At 47.2% G+C, this 26,232-nt stretch overlaps 1 protein-coding gene across 11 annotated transcripts in view; it reads right to left on the bottom strand.

Moving 5' to 3' along the window:
• Positions 1–26,232, bottom strand: part of Nav2 (neuron navigator 2) — a 356,301-nt gene that overhangs the window by 90,108 nt on the left and 239,961 nt on the right. For all 11 annotated transcript variants that reach the window (XM_027410497.2, XM_027410500.2, XM_035442487.1 and 8 more), the window contains exon 11: positions 25,543–25,665. In XM_027410497.2, coding sequence (XP_027266298.1) covers positions 25,543–25,665 — 123 coding nt within the window. The remainder of the gene's footprint in view (positions 1–25,542; positions 25,666–26,232) is intronic.

Below are 26,232 nucleotides of genomic sequence, written 5' to 3'. Positions count from 1 at the left end.
AGTCAATTCTAAGCTAGGCTGAGTTATACTGTGAGTCACTGTCAACAACAGAATAGAAAACAAAAACCAATCTAATCCCAGCACTCGGGAGGCAGAGGCAGGTGGATCTCTGTGAGTTCGAGACCAGCCTAGTCTACAAGAGCTAGTTCCAGGACAGCCTCCAAAGCCACAGAGAAACCCTGTCTCAGAAAAAAACAAAACAAAAACAAAACAAGCTAAGCAGGCATGATTGCTCACATCTGTAATACTAGCACTTGGGCGATCAAGGCAGGAGGACCGGAAGTTCAAGGCTCTCCTTGGGCTACATAGTAAGTTTAAGACAAGTCTGGGCTATAAGGAGACCCTGTCTCAAAACAACAGTAACAAGAAAAATAAAACCAACCCCCCCAAAACAAAATAAAGCCCCTTGGGGTCATTGAGATGACCAGTAGGTAGGGCTACAGGATCTGTATTTATAAGGGTGCTGAGTGAACAGAGAGAATTCTGAGTGTTCAAATACATGTTCTGCAGCTGCAATATTATCTCCATTAAGAGAGACAAGCACCATGGTGTACAGGTTTAATCAGACCATTCTGAAGGCAGAGGCAGGAAGGTCTCTGGATTTGAAACCTGCGTAGTCTAAATAACAAGCTCCAGGCCACTCAAGGCTACATAGTACAGGCCAGTCAGGGTTACACAGTGAGATATTTCAAGAAAGAGAGAAGTAGGGGATGGGCAATGGAGCTGGGAGTGTGGCTCACTTGGCAATGAGCTTGCCTGGAAGAAAGGAAGCCCTGGACAGAATCCTTAGCTCTGCAGAGCTGTAGTCCCAGCATTTGGAATTTGGAGTCAGGAGGATCAGAAGTTCAAGGTCATAATCACACAGGGAGCTTCAGGCCACATGTAACCCTGACATAGAAAACAAATCAATCAGTCCAGACAGGTACTTTATGAACTATTCAAAGTGACCATTGCTCGTTTTCTAAAGATTCTACACTTGCATGGGTCTCAGTGAACATGCCCACTGCAGGATATGATAACTAGGGAGAAGGGCAGCAGGCTGGGCTGGAGTAAAATGGCACAGTGACTAAGGTGCTTGCCACCAAGCCTGTCAACCTCTAAGTGCACACACAGAAATAAATAGATGTAATAAAACTGAAATTAAGAAGATGTAGAACAAAGGACAACAAAGATTAGAGAAGGGGGCTGGAGAAATGTCTGTGCAGATGACCTGGGTTCCATTCAGGACATCCACAAGGCAGCTCACAAGCATCTGTAACCCTAGGAGATCCAACACACTCTTCTGGCTTACCCAGGGACCAAACAGGCATGTGGTTCACATATATAAAAGTGAGCAAAATATCTGATCACCTGGTTCACATATATACATGTAAGCAATATATCTGATCATCCGAGCCAGCCCCTGGGAGGCTGTGACTTAAGCCAACAGTTAGGGGACTCAGGTTCCCCCTGTATTGGCTAGGAGTAAGGCAGCTCTCACATCCTGGAGGTACACTACAGAAGAGAGAGGACACTGGGATAAGGGTTGGGCATAGAGCTCTTATCCTAGCCAGTCCACGTGCTGACTAGCCAAGTCACCTTCCAAATGTGGCTCTGAAACCACACCGTCCTCTGAGGTCCATCCAGGCATGATGTTTACTACTGGATCTTCTACTGAAATCCTTTTCAGAAGCAATTCACTTCTCTGAGAAACTGATTCTCAAGCCATTAATCCTTTGCTGGGGACAGGGCAGCCACCAAACTCATAGCCAGCTTTCTAAGTGCCAGCCGACACATCCAACACTGTCAGCATCCAGCCACATGGAACCTTCTGCAACCATGAGGTAAGTGGCTCTTTATGGAGAAAACCTGCTCCTGCCTTAGCCTTGGCATTTCATTATTTCCCTTCCAAGTTTATAGGAAACTATAAAATTGGTTCACAAAACCTTCTACAATCTCTAAACCACAATCTTGTCTAGTTCAAAGGAAGACGTTGGGGGGAGGTCTGGCTGAGAGCCCAATTCATTCTAGGTATTTGTCTAGCAGGAAGGCCATCTGAAAAGTTACAGACTGGTTAAGAATTAAACTTCATTTGGCCATTAGTCTCCAAGGGGAGGAAAAAAAAAACCTGTTTTGAACAGGGGAAGAAAAGAAAACAGGATTCCAGCACACAATTAAGAGCTTACTAATTTTTCTCTTGTATTGAAAACCCAAACTGTGGGTCTTGGGGCACACCTTTAATCCCAGGCAGAGGCAGGTGGAGGATCTCTGCGAGTTTAAGGCTATAGAGTCTATAGAGTTGGATCCAGGACAGCCAGTACTATGGAGAGAGAGCCTGTCTCAAAAGAATAGAAAAGAAATAGAAAAGAAAATCCAATCTATATGCACCAGTGACATTAACTTTGGGTACCAGGTAATAAGGAACTCATCCTTACTTAGAAGACGGATCTTATCACCCTCTACTCACAGATGAGCTGTCACTCAAAAAGGGTACAGAAGCTGTTGAGGACACACAGGTATTACATGCTAAAGCCCCAATCCAACACAGGGGGCTGGAGAGATGGGTCAGGGGTTAAAAGCACCTGTAGTTCTTGGGCAGGGCCCATGTTCAATTCCTAGCACCTCTGTGGTGACTTACAACTCTCTGTAACACCAGTTCTAGGTGACCCAGTGCTATCTCCTGACCTCTGTGAGAAGTAGGTATGCATAGTCATACTTGTAGACAAAACAATCATACATATAAAATAAAATTTAAAAATCTTCAAATGAAAATGGGAACTGAGACTAAAGTTCTCAATTACTGAGTGTTTGCCACTGCTCCCCTTTGCTAACTTTTACTGCCTCATTTAAGCCATCTGACTGTACCTACTTAGTAGACATTACCCCCCTAGTTTATATGAAGCCAGTGGGAGAAGCGGGTTGGCTAACTTGCCCAAGGCCACACTGATGGTGTACTCCAGGTTGACCAATTTTAATCACTCCTGAGTTTTAGCCTTGACTTTGCACTTGGCACATGAGAAAGGATGCCAGCCTCATCATGCCCTTCACCGGTAGAATGAGACAGTAAGTTGAATCCATGGCTCCCTCCTTCTCCTTCTCTCCCTGCCTAGAAGACTAGGTGATGCTACCAGTGGGTGATGTCATAGCAGATTCTCATTCTGTACTCTGATTTAGGCTTAGAAAGTAAGATAAATAAAAACTGTCATTCAATTTAGAGAAAAATGCAAACAGTTAACATTGAGCATTCAGCGGTGACAGCTGAGTGGAAGGAGACAGAGACTCTGTTCTTTAGCCAGCCTTCTTCCAAACATGGAACCAGGAACAATACAGAATGTGAATGGCTCAGGGCAGCCCTGTCACCAACAGTCATAACATACTGAAGACTATGTCCTACGGATTCCAGGACACCATGGCACCAGTGTCAGAACTGTAAGGAAAATATAGAATGCAGGCTTTATAGACAGCTCACACTAGTGTACACACATCTAGCTGGAACAATGGCTTTAGCATTGTTGTTTAAGAACAACAGGGCTGAAGCACTCAAAGCAACCCCTAGTTGGAAAAGGGTAATCAAAGGGTGGCGCCTCACTGAATGGAGAACTATATCGTTATTAAAAACACTAAAGAATTCTGATAAGATATACTCCTGCAGTAGCTTTGTGGTACCTGCTAACAAGTAAATTATAAAACACTTCTCATTTCCTCTGGGTTAATACAGTGGTAGTTGAATTTGAAGATTGCAGAGCCATACTCTCCAGGATCGAGCCCCGGCTCTGCCAGTTAAGCTGGCTGATTCTGCCAAGCTACTCAGGCAGATGTATCTCAGCAGCATCAACTGAACCACAGGGGTAGGGTGAGGGCAGGAATCTTACTTTTAGAGATGAAATAAAGCCACCATGCATGTGAAGAGCTGAGACAGTTCAAGGCTCATGGCGCGTGCTGGAGAAAAGAACTGCAGCCCTTGGGAGGTAGAAGCAAGAGAATCAGAAGTTCAAGGCCATCCTCAGCTGTGTAGTGAGTTGAGTTCAACCTAGAGGCTAGGCTAGTGGCCCTATCTCAGAGACAATGAATAGAAATGTCTGAGCTTTTGAAAATAAAATTCATGAGCAGACTGTGGGAAGCACTGACACACTAATGGGTCCCTGAGTCAGACAGTATTGCCCTTCAAGCCCCACTGTTTGCTCATTTTTATTTCTCATTCTACCTGGCTCCAAAATTTGGTTTTTTAAGAAAGACTACAGGGAGCTAGCAAGATGACTCAGCAGGTGAAGGTGCTTGCCACCAAGATTGATGGCCTGAGTTTGATCCCTAGTACCCACAAGGTGGAAGGAGAACCAGCTTCAGCAAGTTGTCCTCTGACCTTCCCTTATGTGGCACTGTGGCATGTGTATCTTCCTCTGCCCCTACCCCCACACTAAAATAAGTAAGTAAATGATACCTGGCATTTCCCTTCCCCCTAAGAAAAGATGTTAATCACAGTAGATATTTAAAAACTGGAGCAAGTGTGTGGGATTTCCTGGTCTTTCCTGGTTTGTACCAAGTTCTTTAGTGGAGATCCCCAGGCAGGGTGAGCACACAGAGATAGGAGAGCCTGATTTCTTTCGCAGCAGCAATCCACTCAGTTTGAAATGTCAGGAAGTTGAGCGGATTAAGGGTATTACAGTCGCTATTCATAAAGGTGTTTTGTCAGAACTTCCAAATAGCAAGCTGGTGAAATAAGCCTCACACAGCCTTAAATGAAAGCCTGTTACAGTACTTAACATTTCCCAGAGAAGGAAAAAGACCTCCAGGTATTAATTTACCTAGAGCAGCTGCCTAGAAGACACTGTAATGGATCCATTTAGCCAGGACTATAAAGCAGGTCACCAGTCACAGAACTAGGCAGCCTGGATCCAGAACCCCTGGTGGAGTGGTGGGACTGCAATTAGCAGTAATGAGAGGTGTGTCTGCACCCTGATAGGAGCCACAGCTGCACACCTGATCCAAGGGCATGTTTTTAAAAGCTGCTCGGACCCAGGAAGCACAAGGTAGGTTTGGCTTTTAAAATTCACCCATGAAAATAAAAAGAGCCAGCTACCCCTTGCAAGCACTCCTGGGAAGGGAGGGCCATGTCAAACTCTAAGAATGAAGAGGCTGACCCTGACTAAAACCAGGCTTCCACTGCATGACCTGTGCATGACTTCAGCCCATGGACCTAAGCATTCCTGTGTTAAGGTTTCATCTACAGACCTAGACAGGCTCAGGAGAGGCTCTGTGGTGCTTTCAGTGTGAGATGCTCACCACAATAGCACGTTTGAATGGCTGGTTCCTAGCTGGCAGTGCAGTATACACAGGGGTGGCTGTGGAACCTCTAAGGAAGTAGTAGTCACTGGGAGTGAGCCAGGAGGTTTATAGCCCAGCTCTACTTCCCATCCTTCTCTCCCCTGCTTCTCCGTCATTTATGATGTGAGCAGGCAGTCTTATGCTCCTGCAGCCACAGTCACAGGCTAATTCCACTACTTAGGAGCAGCCTGTCTCCAGACCTTCCTCCTCTATCTTGATTGGCAGCATCCCCTCAAACAGCAAGTCAGAGTAAGACCTTCTTCATGTTGCCTCCTGTCAGGTACCTGGTCACAGTGACAAGAAGGTAACCAATACAGAAACTAAGCTCAATTTCTACGGAAGGAATCCCATGTCTTCCCACTGCTCTTTCTGAAACCATAGAATTTTAACATATGTCTTCCCAATTAGGACAGCACAGGGATAGTCTTTCCCAGTGGCAAAGGGGAGGAGCACAGATAGAAAACTGAGGCACCACCCCCCCAAGTGGAGGTGTATGACCTGTCCCTGGGCTGCTGTCTGCTCCCAGGTGACCAGGATGTGATGGTGAATAAGACAGTTCCTGCCCTCAAGATGATGAGTAACAGACCTTTGGAGGATGACACTGTTGGTGCTTTGATGAAAAGAAGTTCATCAAGGGACACATGACCTGGTCAATGGGGAAGAGCAGTTGGGAAAGTTTTGTGGAGAAGATGACATTTAATGTGAGTCTCCAAGAGATGAGGTAAGGGAGGAGAGGACTCTGTGAAGACTAAGAGTTCACAGAAAGGGTCTTGAGGAATGACTTGTAATGTAGTGTGGTGGGGTAAGGTGAGAAGGAACCATATCTCAAGGAGCCCCAGTCACTGAGACCTAAACTTGTACCCAAGTACCACCAGGAGCTCAGGGCACACCCGTCTTCAGGATAGTCCCTGGCTACCAGGAAAGCTAGCCCAAGTCTTTTCCTACCTCAGAAGCCCCAGACAACATGGAGTCTGCCAAGCAGCTGCCTTCCTGCATTAGTGCTCAATGGTCAAATCCCAAATTGAACACAGGGTTATTTGGAGGCCCTCTGGCTAAACTGCCAGTGTGTGCCCAGGAGGAGAGGAAGTGCCTTGCTTCGGGTCACACAGTTTAATAGCACATCCAAGGCTAGAGCTCAGATTATCACCCTCAAATATGGTTATGGCTTCATCTCTGTTTCTTTCCATCACAGATCATGAATTCCAAATTCCCACCATAAAGGCAGGGAGGTTCCAAGAATGCCTATGCTTCTGTGTGGGAATGTACAGACTCCCCTACAAGTGAACAATGTGGGACGTAATGGAAAAGACCAATGGACAAGACAGACATCACAAGAAGGGCAAGCAGCTAGAGCAATCTCACTCATTTAAAAAGAAAAGTGCTTATGGGACAGCAATATGGCTCTGTGCTAAGGGTGCTTGCCACCAAGCTCATAACCTGAGTGGGCTCTGTGGGACCTACATGGTAGAAGAGAAGAACTAACTTTTGCATGTCACACTCTGACCTCGACAAGTAAGCATGTACAAACACACACACACACACACACACACACACACACACACACACACACACACACGATTAAAAAGGAAAAAGTTGACCCAGTACTCAGGTCTCTGTAAATTTAAGGCCAACCTGGTCTATAGAGTGAATCTCATGTCAGCTAGGGCTATATAGAAAGACGCTGTCTCAAAAACAAAACAAAATTAAAAAAATAGAAAAAAACCCCACATTCTTTCCATTTCATTAAATCACTTTAAGGGAATAAAAATGTCCTGTTGAAAAATATTTGTGATATGCCAAAAAAGTCTAGCATGTGCAGGCACACACACCATTCTGTGCAAAGGGTTTATCTAGCAAAATAACCAGGGGACAGAAGAGAGATCTGAGAACTTGAGTTTCCAGCTGCCAAGTGGATCAAAGACACAGGATGCAGAGAAAGCAGTACACATAACTAAATTTAGTCTTCCCCATACTGCTTCCCCCACTGCCAAGGTCTGAGGCGTGCTGCAGACACGGCCTGGGTAGCAAAGCAGTCTCCACAGAACCCCTATCTCTCAGAAAACCTCTGGCTCTCCTCTTTCAGGGTCGGACTGACAGGGATTGTGAAGGAGAGTGTTGCTGCTTGTGTCCCTAAAGTTCTGCCAGCTGCCATTGACTAAAGAAGCTGTAGGAAGTTTCTAGACCTCAAGAAGGTGTGATGAAAGTCAAGGATATTCTCCTTGAATCCAGAAAAAGGGAAAAGAACTGGAGGCAAATGAAGACAGATCGGCACACATCCTCTGACTGGTTAAAACGCACAGTCCTGAGACATGGGGTTCTGTTCCCCCACCATCCCACATCTACTAGTCGGCCAGCGTTGCATGAACTGTAATAAATAACCTTCACTGTCATTTCACTGTGAAATACACCTCTGGGTGTGTCCATAAGGGCGGACCAAACTGAGGTGAGAAGATGAACTCTGAATATTGGTAACACTGTGCCAGGAGCTGGGGGGTTCTACACTGATGAGAGAGAGAGAGAGAGAGAGAGAGAGAGAGAGAGAGAGAGAGAGAGATCAGCTAAGCAGCAACTTTCATCTCCTCTTTCTCTCTGCTTCTTGACTGTAGATAGATGTAACTATGATCCTGCCACCATGGTGGACTATTGTACCCTTGGAACTATGAGTCAAAATAAGGCCTTCCTTAAAGTGCTTTTGGCTCATCAAAGTGAAAAGTCAGTAACACAAGGACTAAAGTGTCATTGCTCTCTCCCCCCATGAGAATATTTTTCCAAACAACACCAGTGCCCAATAGCACAATGGTGAGGGGCTGGAGAAAAGAGGTGCTGACTTCATAGCAGCTGGTCCCCCATGTCAGCACAGTGGTGGCCTTGGTGGTAGTGGCTGGCTGTGCCTCCTGCACAGTCCTATTAGCTCACATCTCAGGCGAGGTACAGACAGGTCTATGATGAGACTGCCCTGCCTTTCAAAGGAGACCTGAATTTTTTAAGGACTGGCTTTTGTCACCCAGCCAAGCTGTCACACCTATCTTCTGGTGCCTTGGGAGCATGGCACATGCTGCTGGCTAAATTTAAACTCTTGAGAGTCGTTTCTGACTTGACATTTCTCTCACTTAAGGATGAACAGGTCGGCTTCTTTGGTGAAAATAACATACCACCCCCCCACCCCAAGTCAGTGCAGAAAGATGGAGCCATGTCAGGGGGAGTCAGAAGTGACTCACAGTTTCTCCTGTGCCTCTAGCAAAGTCCCCACCCCAAGCCCTGAATACAGGGATATGCCACCACATTCCTTAATGACCCGGTTCTTCTATTTCTCTAACAGCTTAAGGAAGAGTGCCTATAAGCTGACTGGCTGTAGGCTCTTCATCAAATGAAGCATTGGGGAAAAGGAAGGCAAGAGGAAACCTACCTTATGGGAATTTATGAGGACAGCCAGGCTGAGCCTTTCTTGGAATGAAACTCTGTAAGAAGGGGCAGTGACCTGGCCAGAAGGGGCATCAGATTGTTGGCATTAGAGCCTCTAGCTATGTGCTTCACTGGCACTAGGTGGCCCATCCTACATGCAAGCATGATTCCACTCTGCCCAGAGTCTATGTTTGCATGCTGCCAGGCTTACTGGGCTCCATGATACTATGTTACTTAAGGCATGGGGAAAGCAGAAGCCAGAGAAGGATGGCTTACACTAGGACCCCCAGCTCTAAAACTCAGGATTCCTCCCATATAGGGGATGCTGTAGCCATGCCTGCTTAGGGGCTGACTACAGCATCCCTTACACTCCCAGGCCATCTTAACTTGGGCAGTTTCTCCTTTTGGCTTTTCAGATCTGTCTGGGAACACACAGAAGAAACAGCAAGCCTTATGCCTGAATATGGATGAGACTTAGGCAACTGCCACTGGAACTGGGGGATTCTGGGTGTTTCTCTATATGGCTTCTGGAGTTTAAGGAATCCCAGAAATTGAACCCAGTGTCTTAGGGGTCCCAGGGTTCACAAACAAGCAAGGCTGGGGATTCTTTTCTATAACCCCAACTTCCCATGAGTTCTCTGTACTACCCAGTAGTAACTAGACAAGATTAACACTCTGCCAAAACTGTAACAAGAACATCTAAATGCAGAGAGTGAGTAGCTAAGGGAGAGGAGTCCTAGATTCAAGTCGCTTGGGGCAGCTAGCAAGAGTGGGGGCCCCTGCTCTCACCCTGGGCTGGCTGTCAGAGGCAGAGGGAAGCGGGTAGACACAGAACCAGAGCAGCATTTCGATGAGCCTTCTCTCCACTAGTGCTTCTTCTTATATCTGCTTTCTGTGACTCCATATTTGTAACCTCCCTCTCCAAGTCAGCTGGACCACCTAACAGCGGTTAGTGGGCACAGTGCTTTCTTCAGAGCATATGGGTATGCAGATGGGTGCAGAGCTCACCTCAATCCAGGCCACCAACTACCAGTTGACTGTTCAGTTGACCAACATAGGCAGGCAGGAAAGGCTGGTATTCCCCACCCTGTCCAACCTGAGGACACCCCTACCCACCCACCCAGTTTCTCCTACAGTGACCTCCTGGGCTCCAATTGGAGTCTATGTTGCTTAGCATAGAAAGTATCTCTCCAGCCTGACTTCCTCCCAGTTGCTGGGAGAGCCACTGCCCTCTTGACTTCACAGACCACTTACTTTGAGAGCTGGTCACTCAGTGTTTGTATAGTGTTTAATCATTAGGAGGTGGAGGTTCTAATACCGGGGGCCCCAGGGCATCTGCAAATAAGTCAGCTATTTGCTGCTGTCTATCAAGGTCTGTTTTTGGAAGGCTTCTCTCCAGAGACACAGGGCTGACCTCTGACATAATGGGCTCCCAGATGCTGGGGGAGCTTATTCTCCAAGGACACGGAGGTGAGGTGTGGGTAGAACATTGATCCTGTGAGATAAACTGTCAGCCATCCAAGACAGGATTGCCTCTTTCCAGAGCAGAACTCCCAGGATGGGATCTTCTTGTCTTTTCCTCGAGCCTTCCCCCCACTCAACCCGGAACTGCTTCACCTCCCCTGATTTGTTTTCAAAAGTCTAACCCAGCTTTTGCAGTAACACTCCATCCCACTGTCCTGCCACTTGATCTGGAAATGTGACTAGCCTGAGTGCCCAGGCCCTTTCCTTGGCAGCTCCCAACCTGGGAGAGGTTATAACACCAGGCAGAAGGTGCTGATATCCCAGAAGACAGCTCCAGTCCATCCTCTGTGTCACCATATCCCTAGCACAGTACCTCACATGTAGGGTGAGCCCTAGTGTTTGCCAGTCCTGATGAGATGGGGCTGTGGACTGAATAGCTCATGGTGAAGTCTAACCCCAACATGAGAGTATTTGCAGGTAGCAGCTGTCTTTGGGATGTGAGGGCAGAGCCTTTATAAGTGGGATTAGCAGCCTGTCAAAGGATTCTAAATTCCCTTGTACTGTTGCTATTAGAGAGGATGGAAGGAGGGCCCTTGCCAGAACCCCTCATGATAGATACAGCCTGGGCCTTTGGAACTGAGAGAGCAAATGTCTGACGTTTCTAAGTCTACAGTAGCATGCATAGATTAAGATAGGTGTCACAGCCACACCCGAAGGTCACCTCAGCCAGCCTGCTAGGTGTCAGAGCCTGTATACTAGGTCCTGCAAACCCAGTGACAAATAAAATACTCTTGGTCTCTAAGTCTAGCATTACAAAAATAGAAAACAATTCAAGATTAGAAGTTAAAATAAAGGACCACACAGGCTCCTTTGTAAGCATCAAGGAAGGGAACTGTTGATAGGATTCTGAAGCGGTGTGTACATGCTATCCAGGCCCAGAGCAAGGGCCCAAGCAAGAGAAAGTTCCATGACATGGTTGCAGCCTGCAAAGCCACCAAAAGTGCTTGGTGTCCTAGGTCAAGAAGGGGAGATGACACAGGAGAGGTGGCAGGCCCAGGCTGGGAGGGTTTTTATGCGATCTGTGACATGGTGCCTCAAAGGCTTTTTAATGGGTCAGATCTTCATCTGAGGGTTACAGACTGGACTGGGGTAATGCCCAAGCAATGCGGCTGGCATATAGAACAGTGACTGACACCAAGAGTACCAAGGAACAACAGCAGAGGTGCCAGGCACCTGTGCCAGCTCTCTGAAGGGACTCCAACCCCAACACAAGAGGCTGATTTGGGGGACACCAGAGAGGCCAAGCCATTAGCATGACAAGTGCTGCTTGTTCAGGGAGGCCTCCCTCCCAGATCCCTGTAGGGGACATTCAAGAAGGGCCTGCCCACAGGAGCTCCTCAGCTTGCAGACTCTGCTTTCTACCCTTTTATTCCAGATCATTAAGACTTCAGCCCTCTGGAGGCTTCCTGGGGGCCTTTGTTTAAAATGAGAAGCCAACTACATTTAATTACTTCAGCCAGACACCTCCCCCAATCGTCCTCAGCTTGTCTCAAAACATAATCAGGGCCTGTTCGGAGGCCCTCCTCAAATTATGGTTCTGATCTTTTGCTCCAAAGAGAGCAGGAATTATAGTCTGGCATGGAGAGAAGTTCAAGTCTACAGGGTCATAAACCCTTTCATGTTCTGTTTCAAGACCTCTGCTGGGGATTTTAGCAGGTTTGCACCTCAGATGTTGCCCTGGGTGAGTGAGGGTGGGGGAGTTAGAGTGGACTCCTGCCAGGCAGTGCACTCCAGCTTTTGCTAGTTACCCACAGGGGTCCCAGGAACTCTAGTTTCTCTTTCTACACTGCCACCAGACTGAGACAAGGACAAAAGCAGCAGGTGGGCAAGAGCTGAGTGAGACTCCCCTAAGGAGAATCGCAAGTTAAGGAGAGAAGGTGGCCACACGGCTGGGCCTAGGGTTTGCAGGGCTCATTTTAAAACCTAGCTTTCCAAAGCAGTCACTTTAGCTTCTGGTGCCCTTCTGTTCTCATCTGCGAATTCAGCATTCTAACTTATTGCCAAATGGCACTGGCTGCCAGGCATTCTAATCTATCACTGAATGGCACTGGCTGCCAGGCATTCTAATCTATCACTGAATGGCATTGGCTGACAGGCTTTCTAATCCATCACCCAATGGCAGTAACTGCCAGGCTCTCTAATCCACACCACTTCCAGTTCACTGTCTCTGCTTTGTGATTGATTGCAGTTCAAAATATGAGCCCTTAGCCTCCTCCTGCTGCCACCTCCCGACCAAGGTCCCACTGGAACCGCAGATGCAGATAGATACACTTGCCTTTCTGGAAGATGCTCCTGGTCATGTGTTTTATCCCAGCAACTAATACATACTCAGTCGCCACTCATCCATCTTTTCGTTCACTCCCTCATGGTCTAAATAAAAGGAGCAAATCTCTGAAAGGGGCAGTGTCCTAGGAGATGGGATTGGCCCATAAGCAAAATTTTGCTTTACTGATGCTCACACTAGTGGGTAAGAACACGTATGAAAACAAGGGGTGTGGCCAGGCATAGTGAGACTATAATTTTAGTGCTCAGAAGGCTGAGGCAGGAGATTGTGGTGTTCCAGGCCAGCTTGAGCCACCCTGAAGACCTTGTCTCAGAATTAAAATGACCAGAACAAAGGTGTGGAACAATCATACTGGAGATGAAATAAAACACTTCCTAGCTGAGGCCTGAGGCTGGTGAGGGATTAGGGACAGCCACTCTGAAATGACCTGTGACTTAAGACCTGGAAGAAGAGGAGAATGAGAGGCATGGGAAGCCTACTCTAGTCAGTGGGAATGGCAGCACAGAGGTTCTGCCGGGAATGGTGGATGAGCAAGTTCAAGAGGGGCTGGAGGAAGGCGTGGCTGAAGGCTGGAGAGGTAGCAGGAGACAGAGTCCACACCCTGTAGGGTCTGCCTGGTGATCAGTGTGTAGTATAAAGACACAGCAGCAAAGCTTCAGGAAGGGCACAGGAGTGTGTTAGGCAGGAACAATGGTACAATGGTAGCTGGGAAAAGAACCAGTCACCAGCAAGAGCTCAGAGGAGAGACTCTAGTGTCCTAGGCTGCTGCACAGTGCATGCGGGGGGGGGGGGGGGAGGATTTACAGGTCACATTTACAGAATGTGACAAGACTTGCCTTGGCCTAGATGGAAAATGGGGAAGGAAACAGAAAACTGAGTAACCTCACTGATGGTCTAATTAATATGCATCCCCTCACTAAACACATATGGCAGTACCTGTTACCATGAGGCTAAGAGGCTCTGTGACAGCCAAGGCAGGCAGCAAGGTCAGCATCCAGCTTCTTCCCATTGAAAAGCCCAGAGAGAGCCTGTGCCTTTCTGTAGCCCAAGTTGGCATCCTTAGGCATGGAAGTGCCTCCAGAGCAATGAGCTAGTTGTGGGGACCCTGGATAGGTAGAAGGTTCCATAAGGCTTGGGATCTGGGTAGGAGGCATCCCAGTTTGTCAGGGTTCCTTGGATAGAGGCATCCAGGGAGCTGCTCTTCACTATTAGGGAAAAGAGGAACAAGGAAAGAAGAAGGGGAGAAAAGACAGGGAAGAGGGAAAGAGAGAGAAGGGGTGGAGGGAGGAGAGAGAGAACGATCCAGCTAGTGCAAACTCTAGATCTGTGAGCACTCAAAGGGAGCATGAGACCTACTGGGTGCATCAGTACCCAAGAAAAAGTTGGTTCAACAGACTCCTATGCAAAGGACAATACTCTTCAGTGCCTCATGTTCTCCAGGCCTTCAACTACTGTGTGGCCATGCATGATCCATGACTACACAACTCAAATAAGTAGAAGGGAATGTTTCTTTCTAAGAGTTATTTTCACACTGAAGCACTGAAGGACTTGTGACTCCCTCAAGGCTAGCTGCATATGTGACGACACCTTCAAGCTTGGGGCGGAGCCCACTGAGCCTCTCAATCTTTCTTTTCCCTCAGCCACTACTTAATGACCCCCACACAATCTCAGAGTCCACCTAAGTCACTCTGAGCACCAGAGATCAGTGGGATAAGTTAATGTGAAACCAGTCTCCTCTTCCTTGGATTGCCCATAAAGTGACTACAAGGGTCTACCAATGGGAGGGGTCAGCTCTAGTCATTGGCACGGGCACTGACAGGGTTGAAGTGCCAGCTGGCCATGTAGCAGTTAACTATGCTGAAGGAGATGCTATACTGTTGGCTAGAAGCAGCTCTTATGTATCCTTGTGTGGGACACAACATTGTCTTGGCCACCGCAGAGCCTGGCCTGAGCTACGCTAGGACTGCTCTTCTTGAAATACCCAAGTCGTACCCAACAGGAGGTTGGAATAGTCCAGGGATGGTGATACATGCCAGCTAGGGGGCTACCAAGTACATAGTGGGCTCCCCCCTTGAAGATGGGTTGGAGCCCTACAGCTTGTACCCTAGCCCCATGCCCCTCTTTTAGGTAGACCCTATGTAGACCAGGCTAGCCTTGAATTGTGGTCTTCCTGTTTCAGCCTCTGAGTACTTGGATTATAAGCAGATACCAAAAGACTTCTCTCTTCCCTGTGTGCTGCCCACAGGAAGCCTGCTGTACCAAGTACTGTATCTACCACATAAAGCTTCACAGTTAAAGGAAAGTGCCATACATTCTGGTCAGGGCTGACCACCCAGATGGCTGGGGCAAGTGGTGCCACTCACAACACCTTTTCTGGAGTATAATTCATTGCTTATCTTACCAGCTACTTAGGAATTTGTTACCTTGATGAAAAAGACTTCAACCCTACAAACTTCATCTCTTAGTTCTTCTTGAAATAGAAGCTGCCACAATGCTTGATAGTTTTTCTTATTCCAGAGTTTGAGAAAGGCCCAAAGGCCACTACTGTAGGCACAGCTCTGTCCCTCCTCTCTTCTTTAGGAGGATCTCACTCTGTTCCATCAACCACAGATAGGCCTTCTTGTGTCATCACCCTCAGCACCATCAGCTTCATGCTTCTCGAAGCCCCTCAAAGCTGCTGCTGAGGTACACTCAGGTACGAAGCTCTGTGAAGACACACAGTCCACATACATGTCCCCCAGACGAGGTCTGCTGCAGGCATGGGGATTGGGGGAGGGGTGCTCAGCAAGGTAGCTACAGCAAGGCTCATGCCTATGAAGCACTGCACAAGGTAACATGTGATCATAACTATCAGCATGGATGAGTTTATGGAGTCCATCCATATGTAATGAGCTTATTCCAGAAATCATGTTGTCAACTCAATCTTCAAGAGCACTGACTTGGCCAGACAGTGGTGGTGCATGTCTTTACTCCCAGCACTCCCAGAGGCAGGCAGATCTCTGAGTTCGAGGCCAGCTTGGTCTACAGAGTGAGTTCCAGGATAGCCAGGGCTAGACAGACAAACCCAGTCTTGAAAAATAACAAAGAACACTGGCTTGCAGAAGCCAGGAGGCATTCAATGTCACATGTCTGTTAGCAGGTAAAGAAATGGGGTACACAGATGGGAGGCATCTGTTAAAGCCCTGGTGGTGGCACAGCCAGGGCTAGAGCCAAACCTCTTGGTCCCTGGTACATTTACTGTGTGGACTGCACCAAGACTACCATCAAAGAGATAGGCCATGCTTTCACTTGAGTTCCTCAGTTCTAGATTTCCAGGGCTACACAGAGACCACTTTGTTGCCCCACAGGCTGGGAATGGGTAGTTGTTATGCAACTTCCTCATTGGCAGCTCTCACATGACATGAAGGAACCAGAGGGACAGTCTTGAGAAAACCTGTTTATGCACAAAGTAACCTTGGATCAACTTGTTTGGGTGGCACAGCTGAGCGGCAGACCAAGACAGAGGTCACATGGAAACCAGGGATACTTCTGCAGAGGCCAGCACAAGGGTCACCTCAGACACCAGGCTGGTTACAGACAGAGTGTTCCTGTCACTAACTAACACCATGGCTGGGTTGCTTTTTTTTTTTTTTTTTTTTTTTTAAAGATTTTATTTATTTATTTGTATACAATATTCTGCTTCCATGTATATCTGCACACCAGAAGAGGTCACCAGATATTATAAGGGACGGTTGTGAGCCACCATGTGGTTGCTGGTAATTGAACTCAGGACCTCTGGAAGAGCAGTCGGTGCTCTTAACCGCTGAGCCATCTCTCCAGCCCTGGTTGCTTTTGTTTTTATTAAAATATTATTATTATGGTTTCATTGTTATTTTTTTTTCAAGACAAGGTTTTTCTGTGTAGCCCTGGCTGTCCTAGAGCTTGTTTTGTAGACCAGGCTGCCCTTGAACTCACAGAGATCCACCCGCCTCTGCCTCCCAAATGCTGGGATTAAAGGTGTAAACCACCACCACCCAGCCTGGATGGTTTTTTAAAGTGACAGAAGGGAGCCAAGTATGGTGGCATGTGCTTACAGTCCCAGAACCTGAGAGGTAGAGGCAGGAGGGTCATGAGTTCAAGGATATCCTTAGCTATATAGTGAGTTCCAGGCTAGCCCAGACTAGGTGAGGCCCCATGTCAAAGAAAGAATATGCATATAAACATATACACATAAATACAACAAAGGATATTAAAAAGCAAAAAGAAATCTCACATGTACCAAAAAATAAGTAGGCTTACTTGATCCCTGGATAAAGTTTCTAAGGGACATTTTCTTTATCTCTGTGTATGTGTGTTATATGCATGCACATTTGTGTGAGTTTGGGCACATGTGTGCCAAGGCTCCTGGATGCATGCAGATCAGAGGACAACATCATGTGTTGTGTCTCGTCTTCCCTTCTCCCTCATTTGAGACAGGGTGTTTTGAATGCTATGGCATATGCCGAGCTAGGTGGGTATGTAACAAGCTTCCAGGATTCTCTTGTCTCAGCATTAGGACTTCAGATGAGCACTACTATGCCTGGATTTACTGAGTTCTGCAAATCTATACCCTCATGTTTGTATTTTACCCACTCACTGAACATCTCTCCAGTCCATCTAGAAGATTTTCCTTTTTAATTTAGTGTGTAACGTATGTGTGAGTATGCTGGCTAGTTTTATGTTGACTTGGCACAAGCTAGAGTCATCAGAGAGAAGGGAGCCCCAATTTAGAAAATAACTCCATAAGATCCAGCTATAGGCAAGCCTGTAAGGCATTTTCTTAATTAGTGATAGAAGAGAGAAGGCCCATTCCATTGTGGGTGGGGCCATTTCTGGGCTGGTGGTCCTGGGTTCTATAACAAAGCAGGCTGAGCAAGCCATGAGGAGCAAGGCAGTAAGCAGCACTCCTCCATGGTCTCTGCATCAGCTCCTGCCTCCAGTTACCTGCCCTGTCTGAGGTCCTCTCCTGACTTTCTTCAATGATGAACAGTGATGTGGATGGTTAACCCAAATAAACCCTTTCCTCCCCAAGTTATTATGGTCATGGTGTTTCACTATAGTAACCCTAAACAAGAAAGAGTGTAGGTACACCTCAGCGTGTGTCTGGAGATCAGAGAATAACTTCGTGGAGGTATTTTTCTTCCTCCCCCTTTTATAAGGGTTCTAGGGATCAAACCCAGTTGGGCTGCATTACACAGCAAGAACCCTTAGCCACTCAGCCATCTTGCTGACCTTGAAGAATCTTTGTAACCATCATTGTCAGAAAAATAATTACTGCCACTCATTAGAATAATATGCCCCCACCGTATAACCACAGTGCACACGTGGTCACACATCTTTCTAGCATTTGGTGTCATGACTTGACTATGAACTTCTTGCACACAGGGACTGTGTCTAGCTCATCTTTAGAATCCAAGGGCCTGGTGCATAGTAAGTGCTCAGTAAATGTTATGTCATCAGCTTTTCTATGCTGTCATACTGTTGACAGGCAGCTGATACATAGTAAGGGGCAGCTACCAGCTTCCTCATCTACCTGAGGACTTTCCTCCCCACAGAGGAACCACTAAGGTCCTGAAGAACACATGCTCATACTGGAACTAACATACAGTATTAAATAGGCAACACACTGGTTCTTGCAGGATTGGATCTATGATGGGAGGTGTAGGGATATAAAGTCCATATAATCCATGTAGTGAGACAGTGTAAGTCACCATGTGTTTTCTGCTCTCCTGGCACACATGCGGTGGTACTGTACTTCCCTTCACATGGAATGACTTCCTTCGGTCAACATGGTCATTCCGAGGCTTTTAGAGAAGTGTGGCTCACCACACTTGCCATCTCCTCATCAAGGGGATCATTAAGTCTCATTCTGAACAACTGTCCTTCTGGCACCTGGTTCCCTGTAAGAGCAATGGACATAACCATCTACATTGGCCGGATGAGAAGGGGGAGAAGCTTTGGAGTTGACTGTTATCCAACAAAACCTAACTTATCCTAACTGATGCCGGGACTTTCTAAGATTCCTTGACTCATCATATGAAGTTACTTTCTGCTGTGGGACATACTCTGACTGAGTTTCAGGGACTAGGCTCTGGATTGCTGTGGGACTAAACACAGAGGAAGTTTCCCAATTTTTGACTTTTTTCTTGGGCCCCTCATTCCAGCTTTCAGCCTGTTAGACATCTTTCTATCCCAATTTTAAGTGCTCAAGCTATCTTTTAAAAATTACTTTTATGTGTCTGAACATTTGTCTGCATACATGTCTGTGAAGTATGTTCATGCCCAGTGTCATTGGAGGCCAAAAAAAGATATGAGATCCCCCGGAACTGGATTACAGACAGTTATTAGCCATCATGTGGGTGCTGGGAACTGAAGGTCTGGAAGAGCAGCCAGTGCTCTTAACTTCTGAGTCATCTCTCCAGCTCCCATACAACTTATCTTTCAACAACTGTTGGAAGGGCACCACTTACCAAAGTGTCTTTTGGGGTCATGGTGATGCTCTCCAGCCCCCATTCAGCTGTGTCAGGGAGTGGAGTGTCTCACTGAGCCACTACACCTCTTGCCCTTTTTTTCTAAGTGGGAACACAGTCGGGGAGAAGCAAGGCTCCAGGCTTGGCAGGCTGTAGGTTCCCAGCCCTTTACAACCCTCTGGAGAATTCCTCTGCAGCTTAAGGTGCAGATGGTTTGCTTCCTGTCATCACCACCCCCTGTTCAACCCAGGTGGCCCCTGCCCACAGAAGCGGCCTCTTGCTTAAAAAGGAAGCCAATGGCAGGGGCAGACTGGGGCCCTCCAGGAAGGCCAGTGTGCTAATTATCACCCTGTTACAACGGAAATAGAGATTTGCCTCCAAGGCCCCTTTTATGGGCTTTGGAACAGTGACTTTCACTCTCTCCCACTTTGTTCCTGGATGCACTGGAGGGAACAGAAAGGGGTGGGGCTTGGAAAGGATGGGGAGGAAGCAAGGAAGAGTGCAGACTGGCTTCTGTGGTGCCAATGTCCATGTATAGAGAATGGGTACAGGCCTTGTGCAGGATACAAAGAAAAACATGTTCCTGGGTGTAATGGGCATCACTGGGAATAAGGGCCCTTGGCCTTCAAAATGAGAAGAGTGAGGGGTTCCCGGTGGTGTGGGAGGAGGGAGGGGAAGAGGAAGAGAAAGGGAGAGGCTTAACTTGTTACAGTAGAGAACCTCCTGTTGTGGCCTGAATATAAAATTGGCCCCCAAATGCTCCTGTGTGGAGGCTGGCAGCTGGTCCTGTGCAATCCTGCAGCTTCATCGATGGACTCAGCCTCTGATGCATTCACACTGAACAGACTGTTAGGGGATAGGATCTGGCTGGAGGAAGTGGGCCGGCCACTGGAGGCCTGCTCTTGTAGGCATAGCCTGTCCCAGCTTCTTCCTGCCTCTCTGCCCGCCAGCCATGCTGTGAGCAGCTCCTTCAACTATGCCCTTAGGTCAGCCACATCTGCACAGCTAGCTCCAGGCCAGTCAGAACTACACAGCAATACTCTGTCTCGGACAACTAAAATAAAAACTAAAACGACTAGTACAGGAACCAAATAGCTGTTAAGCTAAGACTGGGAAAGGTAAGTTTTTACATGGCTTTAGAATCTTAGCAAACTCTGGTAGCCCTGGACTTCCTACATCACTAAGAAGATGCATCGTCAAGCTTTAACATCATTAACTCTTCCTCTAACCAATGCCACAAACTGATAGTCAGAATTCTCAGTGTCCCTACTCTGGACCTGTAAGGAGGCCAAGGACCAAGCTGGGTAGATGAATGTGCTGCTGGGTGCAGAATGGTTGCTTTGTTCTGGGTAAGTCACACATCCTGGCAGGGTGTGGGCTCTTGTGCTCTGGGGAGAGAGCTGGGCTAGGCTTTGTAGGCTGCTTGATAGCAGGCTGCAGTCACAGCCTCTCACCCAGAGCCTTGCTGTTACAACAATTCAAGTGGGAACTGGGTTGGCTTTGAAGGCCAGGGTCGGGGCCAAGTACAGGCTGCACAGCCTACATGTGTCCTGTGTCTGTTTTAAAAAGCAATTTCAAAGCTTCACTCACACAACTACCATCTGGGGAGTGAAAACACATCCATAAAATGAGGGAAAACCTCTCCTCTCTGCTCCGTTTCCTAGCCTGATCTAAAATACACACTGAGTTCTGTCCTAGTGACACAGTGTGACCCGGAAGTGTCAGCAAGGAGGAGCATCTATCTAAGTGCTCCTCCAAGTCTGTTGCCTGCTAATCCATCAGGACTGTCAAGACCCCCGGACACAGGCCCTTTGCAGGATCCAAGAAAGAAACTCACAAGTGCAACTTTGCACTGAGCTTTCTGTTTATAAAAGACCTGTCTTGCTAGAATCTGAGAATACCCAACATGTTCATGGGACAGTGCTTCATGCAGAAACTCTTTGACTGACAGCCAGCCTCTCAGCCCTGCATGTCACACTTCTTCCTCCTCAGCAAGTGTCCTTCATTCTGTTATCTGGAGCCTATCACATGTAATGAGCCACCTCCATCTGTTCCAGCTGATCCTCCCTCCACAGCTGGCTGGCTCTGCTTCACTTCATGTAGTTGCTGATCACTATCGGGAAGGGACTGGGATCCAGGGTGACAGCCCTAAAGAGTGACAGGAGATCAAAGGGAATTGTGTTTTGAATTTATCGTTTTTATTATTTCTCAGAATTTGCTGATGACATAAAGGGTTGAACTGACAAGCTTCTATCTTCCAGGCCTCTGAAGACACACATTCCTGCTGGTGACTTTTAATGACTCCAATGAAACACGGGGCCATGCTGCAAATAGCCGCAGTCTGTCTGGGGTCTCGGCATCCTGTTCTGGTCTCAGGACCAGCTGTGGTCCTGAGCTGGAGGGCCTAGGCTAGTGACTTTCCTGAGCCCAGAGTGCTCTGCCCGTTGTGTGCCATGTTCCCTTGGCTGAGAACAAATCGGGCTAATGTCTCCATCGTTTCCCATTTCCTCAGGAATGTGTGAAACCATAAGCAAGGACTTGGATTTCTCCTTTTACCTAAAACTTCCTGGAAATTATCTTTGTGTTTTAGGTTATAAGGGAAGGATTCTGGTGGCTTTAAATGGCTTAAAGAATATATTTTCAGTCATGGGGGAAGACAAGTCTTACCCAATTTGCATGTTCACCATCTGTGGCTCTCTTGGTGTTTCATACCCACTGTCTCACGCCTACACGGTTCTTACCATAAACAATGTTTGTAAAATCATGGTTTTGATGTGCTGTCTGTAAGTTCCAGCAAGCAGTAAAGTTAAAAAATAAATATTAAAAAGTTCCCTATCATTTACAACTATTTCTTGTACTACAGCTCGCCCCCTACTTTGTGAAACACTCCCTTAGCATGGGGCCAGGGGAAGAGAAATTCAGAGAATATTTTAAGTAAGGCTATAAAGGACTGAGAAGCTAGCTCAGTCAGGAAAGAGACTGAGTTTGCCACTGGAAGCTGTGTAGCATATGTAGGGAGGTTGAGAAGGGAGGAGCTCTGGGGCTTGCTATCTCACCAGCTCACTTGTCAGTGAGAAATCAGTTTCAAAAAAATAAAGGGGTTGGGTAGATACCTCAATGGCTGTGGAGTCATGAGGATAGGAGCTTGGATCCAACCACTCATGGAACGAGCAGTGTCCTTATAAACACCCATAACACTGGCCCCTAAGGAAGCAAAGACAGGAGGAGCTCTGGGGCTTGCCAGCTTCCTGCCTAGCTGAGAAAACCAGAGGTCTGGGTTCAGGGACCTCTGAGTGCGAGAGGCAGGTACCTGACACCCTCTTCTGGCCTGCGGGCCAGTACCTGATGTTCTTGAGCCTCCACATGCATATACACATATAAGTATATGTACATACATGCGTATGTGCACCCATGAAAACATGTGCACACACAGAAAGACATAAAGCCACAGCTATTTTCACTTAGCCAGCAGAGCATCATCACCATGGAGCATACAGAAATTTAGCCCACTCCATAAGGATACAAATATATCCCTGCTAGTAACCTAGAACTTAAATAAAAGAGGAAGACATTTTATCATTATTGTCTTTTGTTGTTGAAAAAGAAGTCTCTTGAGTTAACTTGGCTGGTTGTCTTCTACTTGACCCTTAAATGATCACGCCTGGTGTGGGGAAGCCCCAAAGACATTGCTGTTTATTTGGTGTTGAAAGGAGACAACAGAAACAAAAGGCTTCCATCTTCCTAATCCTACCCCTGAAATCTCCAAAAAGAGGCAAGAGGCTCAGCTGTCACACACGATGATTCTCTTAGGCTCCCAGTGAAGCACTGGATAAACAGCCATCTCAGAGGCTTCTGCTGGAAGGGGAGACTGACCTCCCAAGGCCTTCAAACAGTCATCCTAACTGCAACAGGATGAGGACAAGCAGAGTGTTTGGACAAATTACCACACCACCAGTGAGAGTGTTACAGACACTGACTTTTTCCTGGTGAAGTTTACTATAAAGATTTCAGTTGCAGAGTTTATGTTTTAGAAAGTGAAGCTCTCGGGGCTTGAGAGATGGCTCTTAAGTATCTAAGAGCACCGGTTGCTCTTGTAGAGTACCACAGTTTGATCGCCATCACCCTCGTGGCAGCTCACAACCTCCTGTAGTTCTAGCTTCAGGGACTCTGATGCCCTCTTATGGCCTTTGAAGGGGACTGCATGCATATGATATGTATATGTGCAAAACACCCCCATACACATAAAAATTAAAAAAAGAGAATTCCCAGAGTTTCTTTTCTTTTTTTGTTTTTTGAGACAGAGTTTCTCTGTGTAGCTTTGGAGCATGTCCTGGAACTAGCTCTTGTAGACTAGGCTGGTCTCGAACTCACAGAGATCCACCTGCCTCTGCCTCCCAAGTGCTGGGATTAAAGGTGTGCACCACCACTGCCGGGCTTCTCAGAGGTTTCTATAGGCAAGTCTTGCCCTGCCCCCTCCTTTCACCTTCTTTTTCTCTCCCCATCTTTTGTGGGATTTTTTTGTTTGTTTTGAGACATAGTCCCTCTACATAGCCCTGGCTGTCCTGGAACTCACCATTAGTCTAGGTTGACTTTGAACTCACAGAGATCTGCCTACCTCTACCTGCCAAGTGCTGGGATTATCCAGTTGGTTTTCTGTTTGTTTGCTTGAATGCAGTGCTGAGGAGTAAACCCAGGGCTACATGCCTGCTAGGTAAGTACTCTACCAGCTAAGTATCCTCAGCCTTTGTATGGATTTTTTTCAAACCAGTAATTTTATAGAATAGCAGAAACAAAAACTAACTTGTGACAGAACTCTGGTAAAAAGCCTTTTGTTGTCCTCAGTGTTGAGTCCCACTGGACACTGTGGGGCTCAAAGTAAGATATGCTGAGTTACAGACACACTGGGACAGATCCTGAGGTCTTAGCAATTAACTCAGCACTACCCCCTACTCAGTTTTTCTAGCCTTGCTCCTGAGCAGTGATTCTCAGACCCTTTTGGGGGACGAATGTCCTAAGGCCAAGGGAAAACACAGATATTCACATTATGACTCATAACAGTAGCAAAACTAGAGTTATGAAGTAGTAGTAAAATAATTTTATGGTGGGGGGGTCACCACAACATGAGGAACTAACTACATTAAAGGGTTGCAGTATTAGGAAGGGTGAGAACCACTGCGGGAGAGACTGTGTGGATTCCTCTTCCATTGCTGGGCAATACTTCAGTATTTGTCTCTTTACAATGTTGCCCTGCTTTGTTCAAGCAAGCCAGAGCTACATAACTCACCTAGCATTTTAAAAAGAAAAATGTATGCATATATGTGTATCAGTGTGTGTATGTGTGTATGGTATGTGTGTGTGTGTGTATGGTGTGTGTGTGTGTGTGTGTATGGTGTGTGTGTGTGTATGGTGTGTGTGTGTGTATGGTGTGTGTGTGTGGTGTGTGTCTCGTAAGGGCATCAGACCCTCCAGAGACTGGAGTTATAGGGGTTTGTGAGATGCCCAATGTGGGTTCTCAGAACCAAACTCCCCTGGAAGAACAGCGAGTGCTCTAACTAACCCCTGACTCATTTTCTAGTCCCCCACCTGCTAGGAGAACAGCAGGAGAGTGAGCCTGCCTCACAACATGGCTTTCTAAAACCCACAAGCAGCGTCCTAAAATTACACAGGAACTTCAAATTGCTTGTATCTAAGTTCCCTGCTATGTCTCATCAGCCCAGATGCGGAAGGAGTCAAGTGAGCCAGAACATTCTTGAACAGTCAGACGGCTAAAGAGCACCCAGACGGTACATTGAGAGCCAGACAGACAGCACATTAGAGCTGGCGAAACATACAACCAAACCCCGCATTTCCTAGTTTGCTCAAGGCCAGGGAATTGGTTTATGCTAGAGTCAGAGCTAGAAACCTGGAGGCCAAACACTCATTCTTTTTGTCTCTGAGCATGGTGTTAAAAAGTCTGACTGACTCCTATGAATGTCACCTCTTTTGTGTGTGTGTGTCAGTTGGATTTATACCACCCAGCTCCAAACAGCAGGGGGCTGACCTCCACTCTATATAGAGACCTGGATAGCTCAAGGTACAATACCTAGAAAGCTGACTAATGAGAGAGGAAGTGAGGCAGATCCCTGGGGCCTGCTGGCTGAGAGGTGCTGAGGAACAGTAAAAACAGGAACAAAACCACCCAAGACTGAACTCTGCTCTTGCTATCAGAAGTCAGAAGCACCAGCCTAGAGTTGAGGACGTAACTCAGTAGTAGAATGCTTTACAGACATCCATAAGGCCCCTGGTTGCATTCCTAGCAGCATCACCAAATACATGCACACAAATACATACACCTTACGCCATATACAAGCGAGACCCAGGAATCACAGCAGCGCTCTGCTATCTCTTTGCCAGCTCTTAGTGCAGGGACAACCTCAGGGCCACCCTGCTTTCCCTCGGGTGGAAGAGCACACCCATCCACTCTCCCAATATCACGACCAGTGTTTGGCAGGCCACTCTCAAATGGCTTCTGCATGTGGCTAAATCCAAGTGCAGCAGACCTACCTGTCAGCATCTCCGAGGCCCAGGGAGGTATTTCGTTGTAGGGTCTCTCGCACCACAGCCATCCCATCAGGAAGCCGGTTCAGGCGACGAGTGTAGAGGCCAAGTCCACCATCGGTCATGTACCTTTGAAAGAAGAGGATGGCACGTGTGGTCAAAAGCAGTGGCACACAGTCTTGCCATTGTATCCGGAAACCCTGCACAATACCTCGTGCTCTAAGGGGGAAGGAAAGATTCCCCAGGCTCCGTCACTACAGCTCAAGGAAAACCCGGCTGCTGATTCAGTCTAGGATCTTGGGGGCAGGGAGAATCCAAACTCATAGGAATCTATGAAGCAGACGGGACTGGTGAATAAAACCGGCTGTCAGATGCATCCATGGTGTGCTTCTGAATGTCAGCGATCATACAAGCAGGTGCTTTACTGATGTCATGTGAACAGGCTGACAAGTCCTCAGCACACTGTGGGCAAAACAGCTTTTGAGGGAGAAGGCAGGAAAAGATGGAGGGAGGAGAAAGGCTCCCAGAGCCTTTAACATTGTGGGAAACCTCTGAAGACACTGGGAGTACCACTCATGCTCATTTACTCCTGGCCATGCTTCAAGCTGTCTTCTGTTGTACTCAGTATTGTCTAGGGGGAGGGAGAACCTTCTGAATAGATGCCTTAAATTCTACCTACCAGAGTCCCTGAGAGCA

The sequence above is a fragment of the Cricetulus griseus genome, chromosome 3 (assembly GCF_003668045.3).
Source record: "Cricetulus griseus strain 17A/GY chromosome 3, alternate assembly CriGri-PICRH-1.0, whole genome shotgun sequence".
NCBI classification, from domain to species: domain Eukaryota; kingdom Metazoa; phylum Chordata; class Mammalia; order Rodentia; family Cricetidae; genus Cricetulus; species Cricetulus griseus.
Note: the sequence above shows the minus strand (reverse complement) of the source record. Positions and strands in the feature narration are given on the sequence as shown.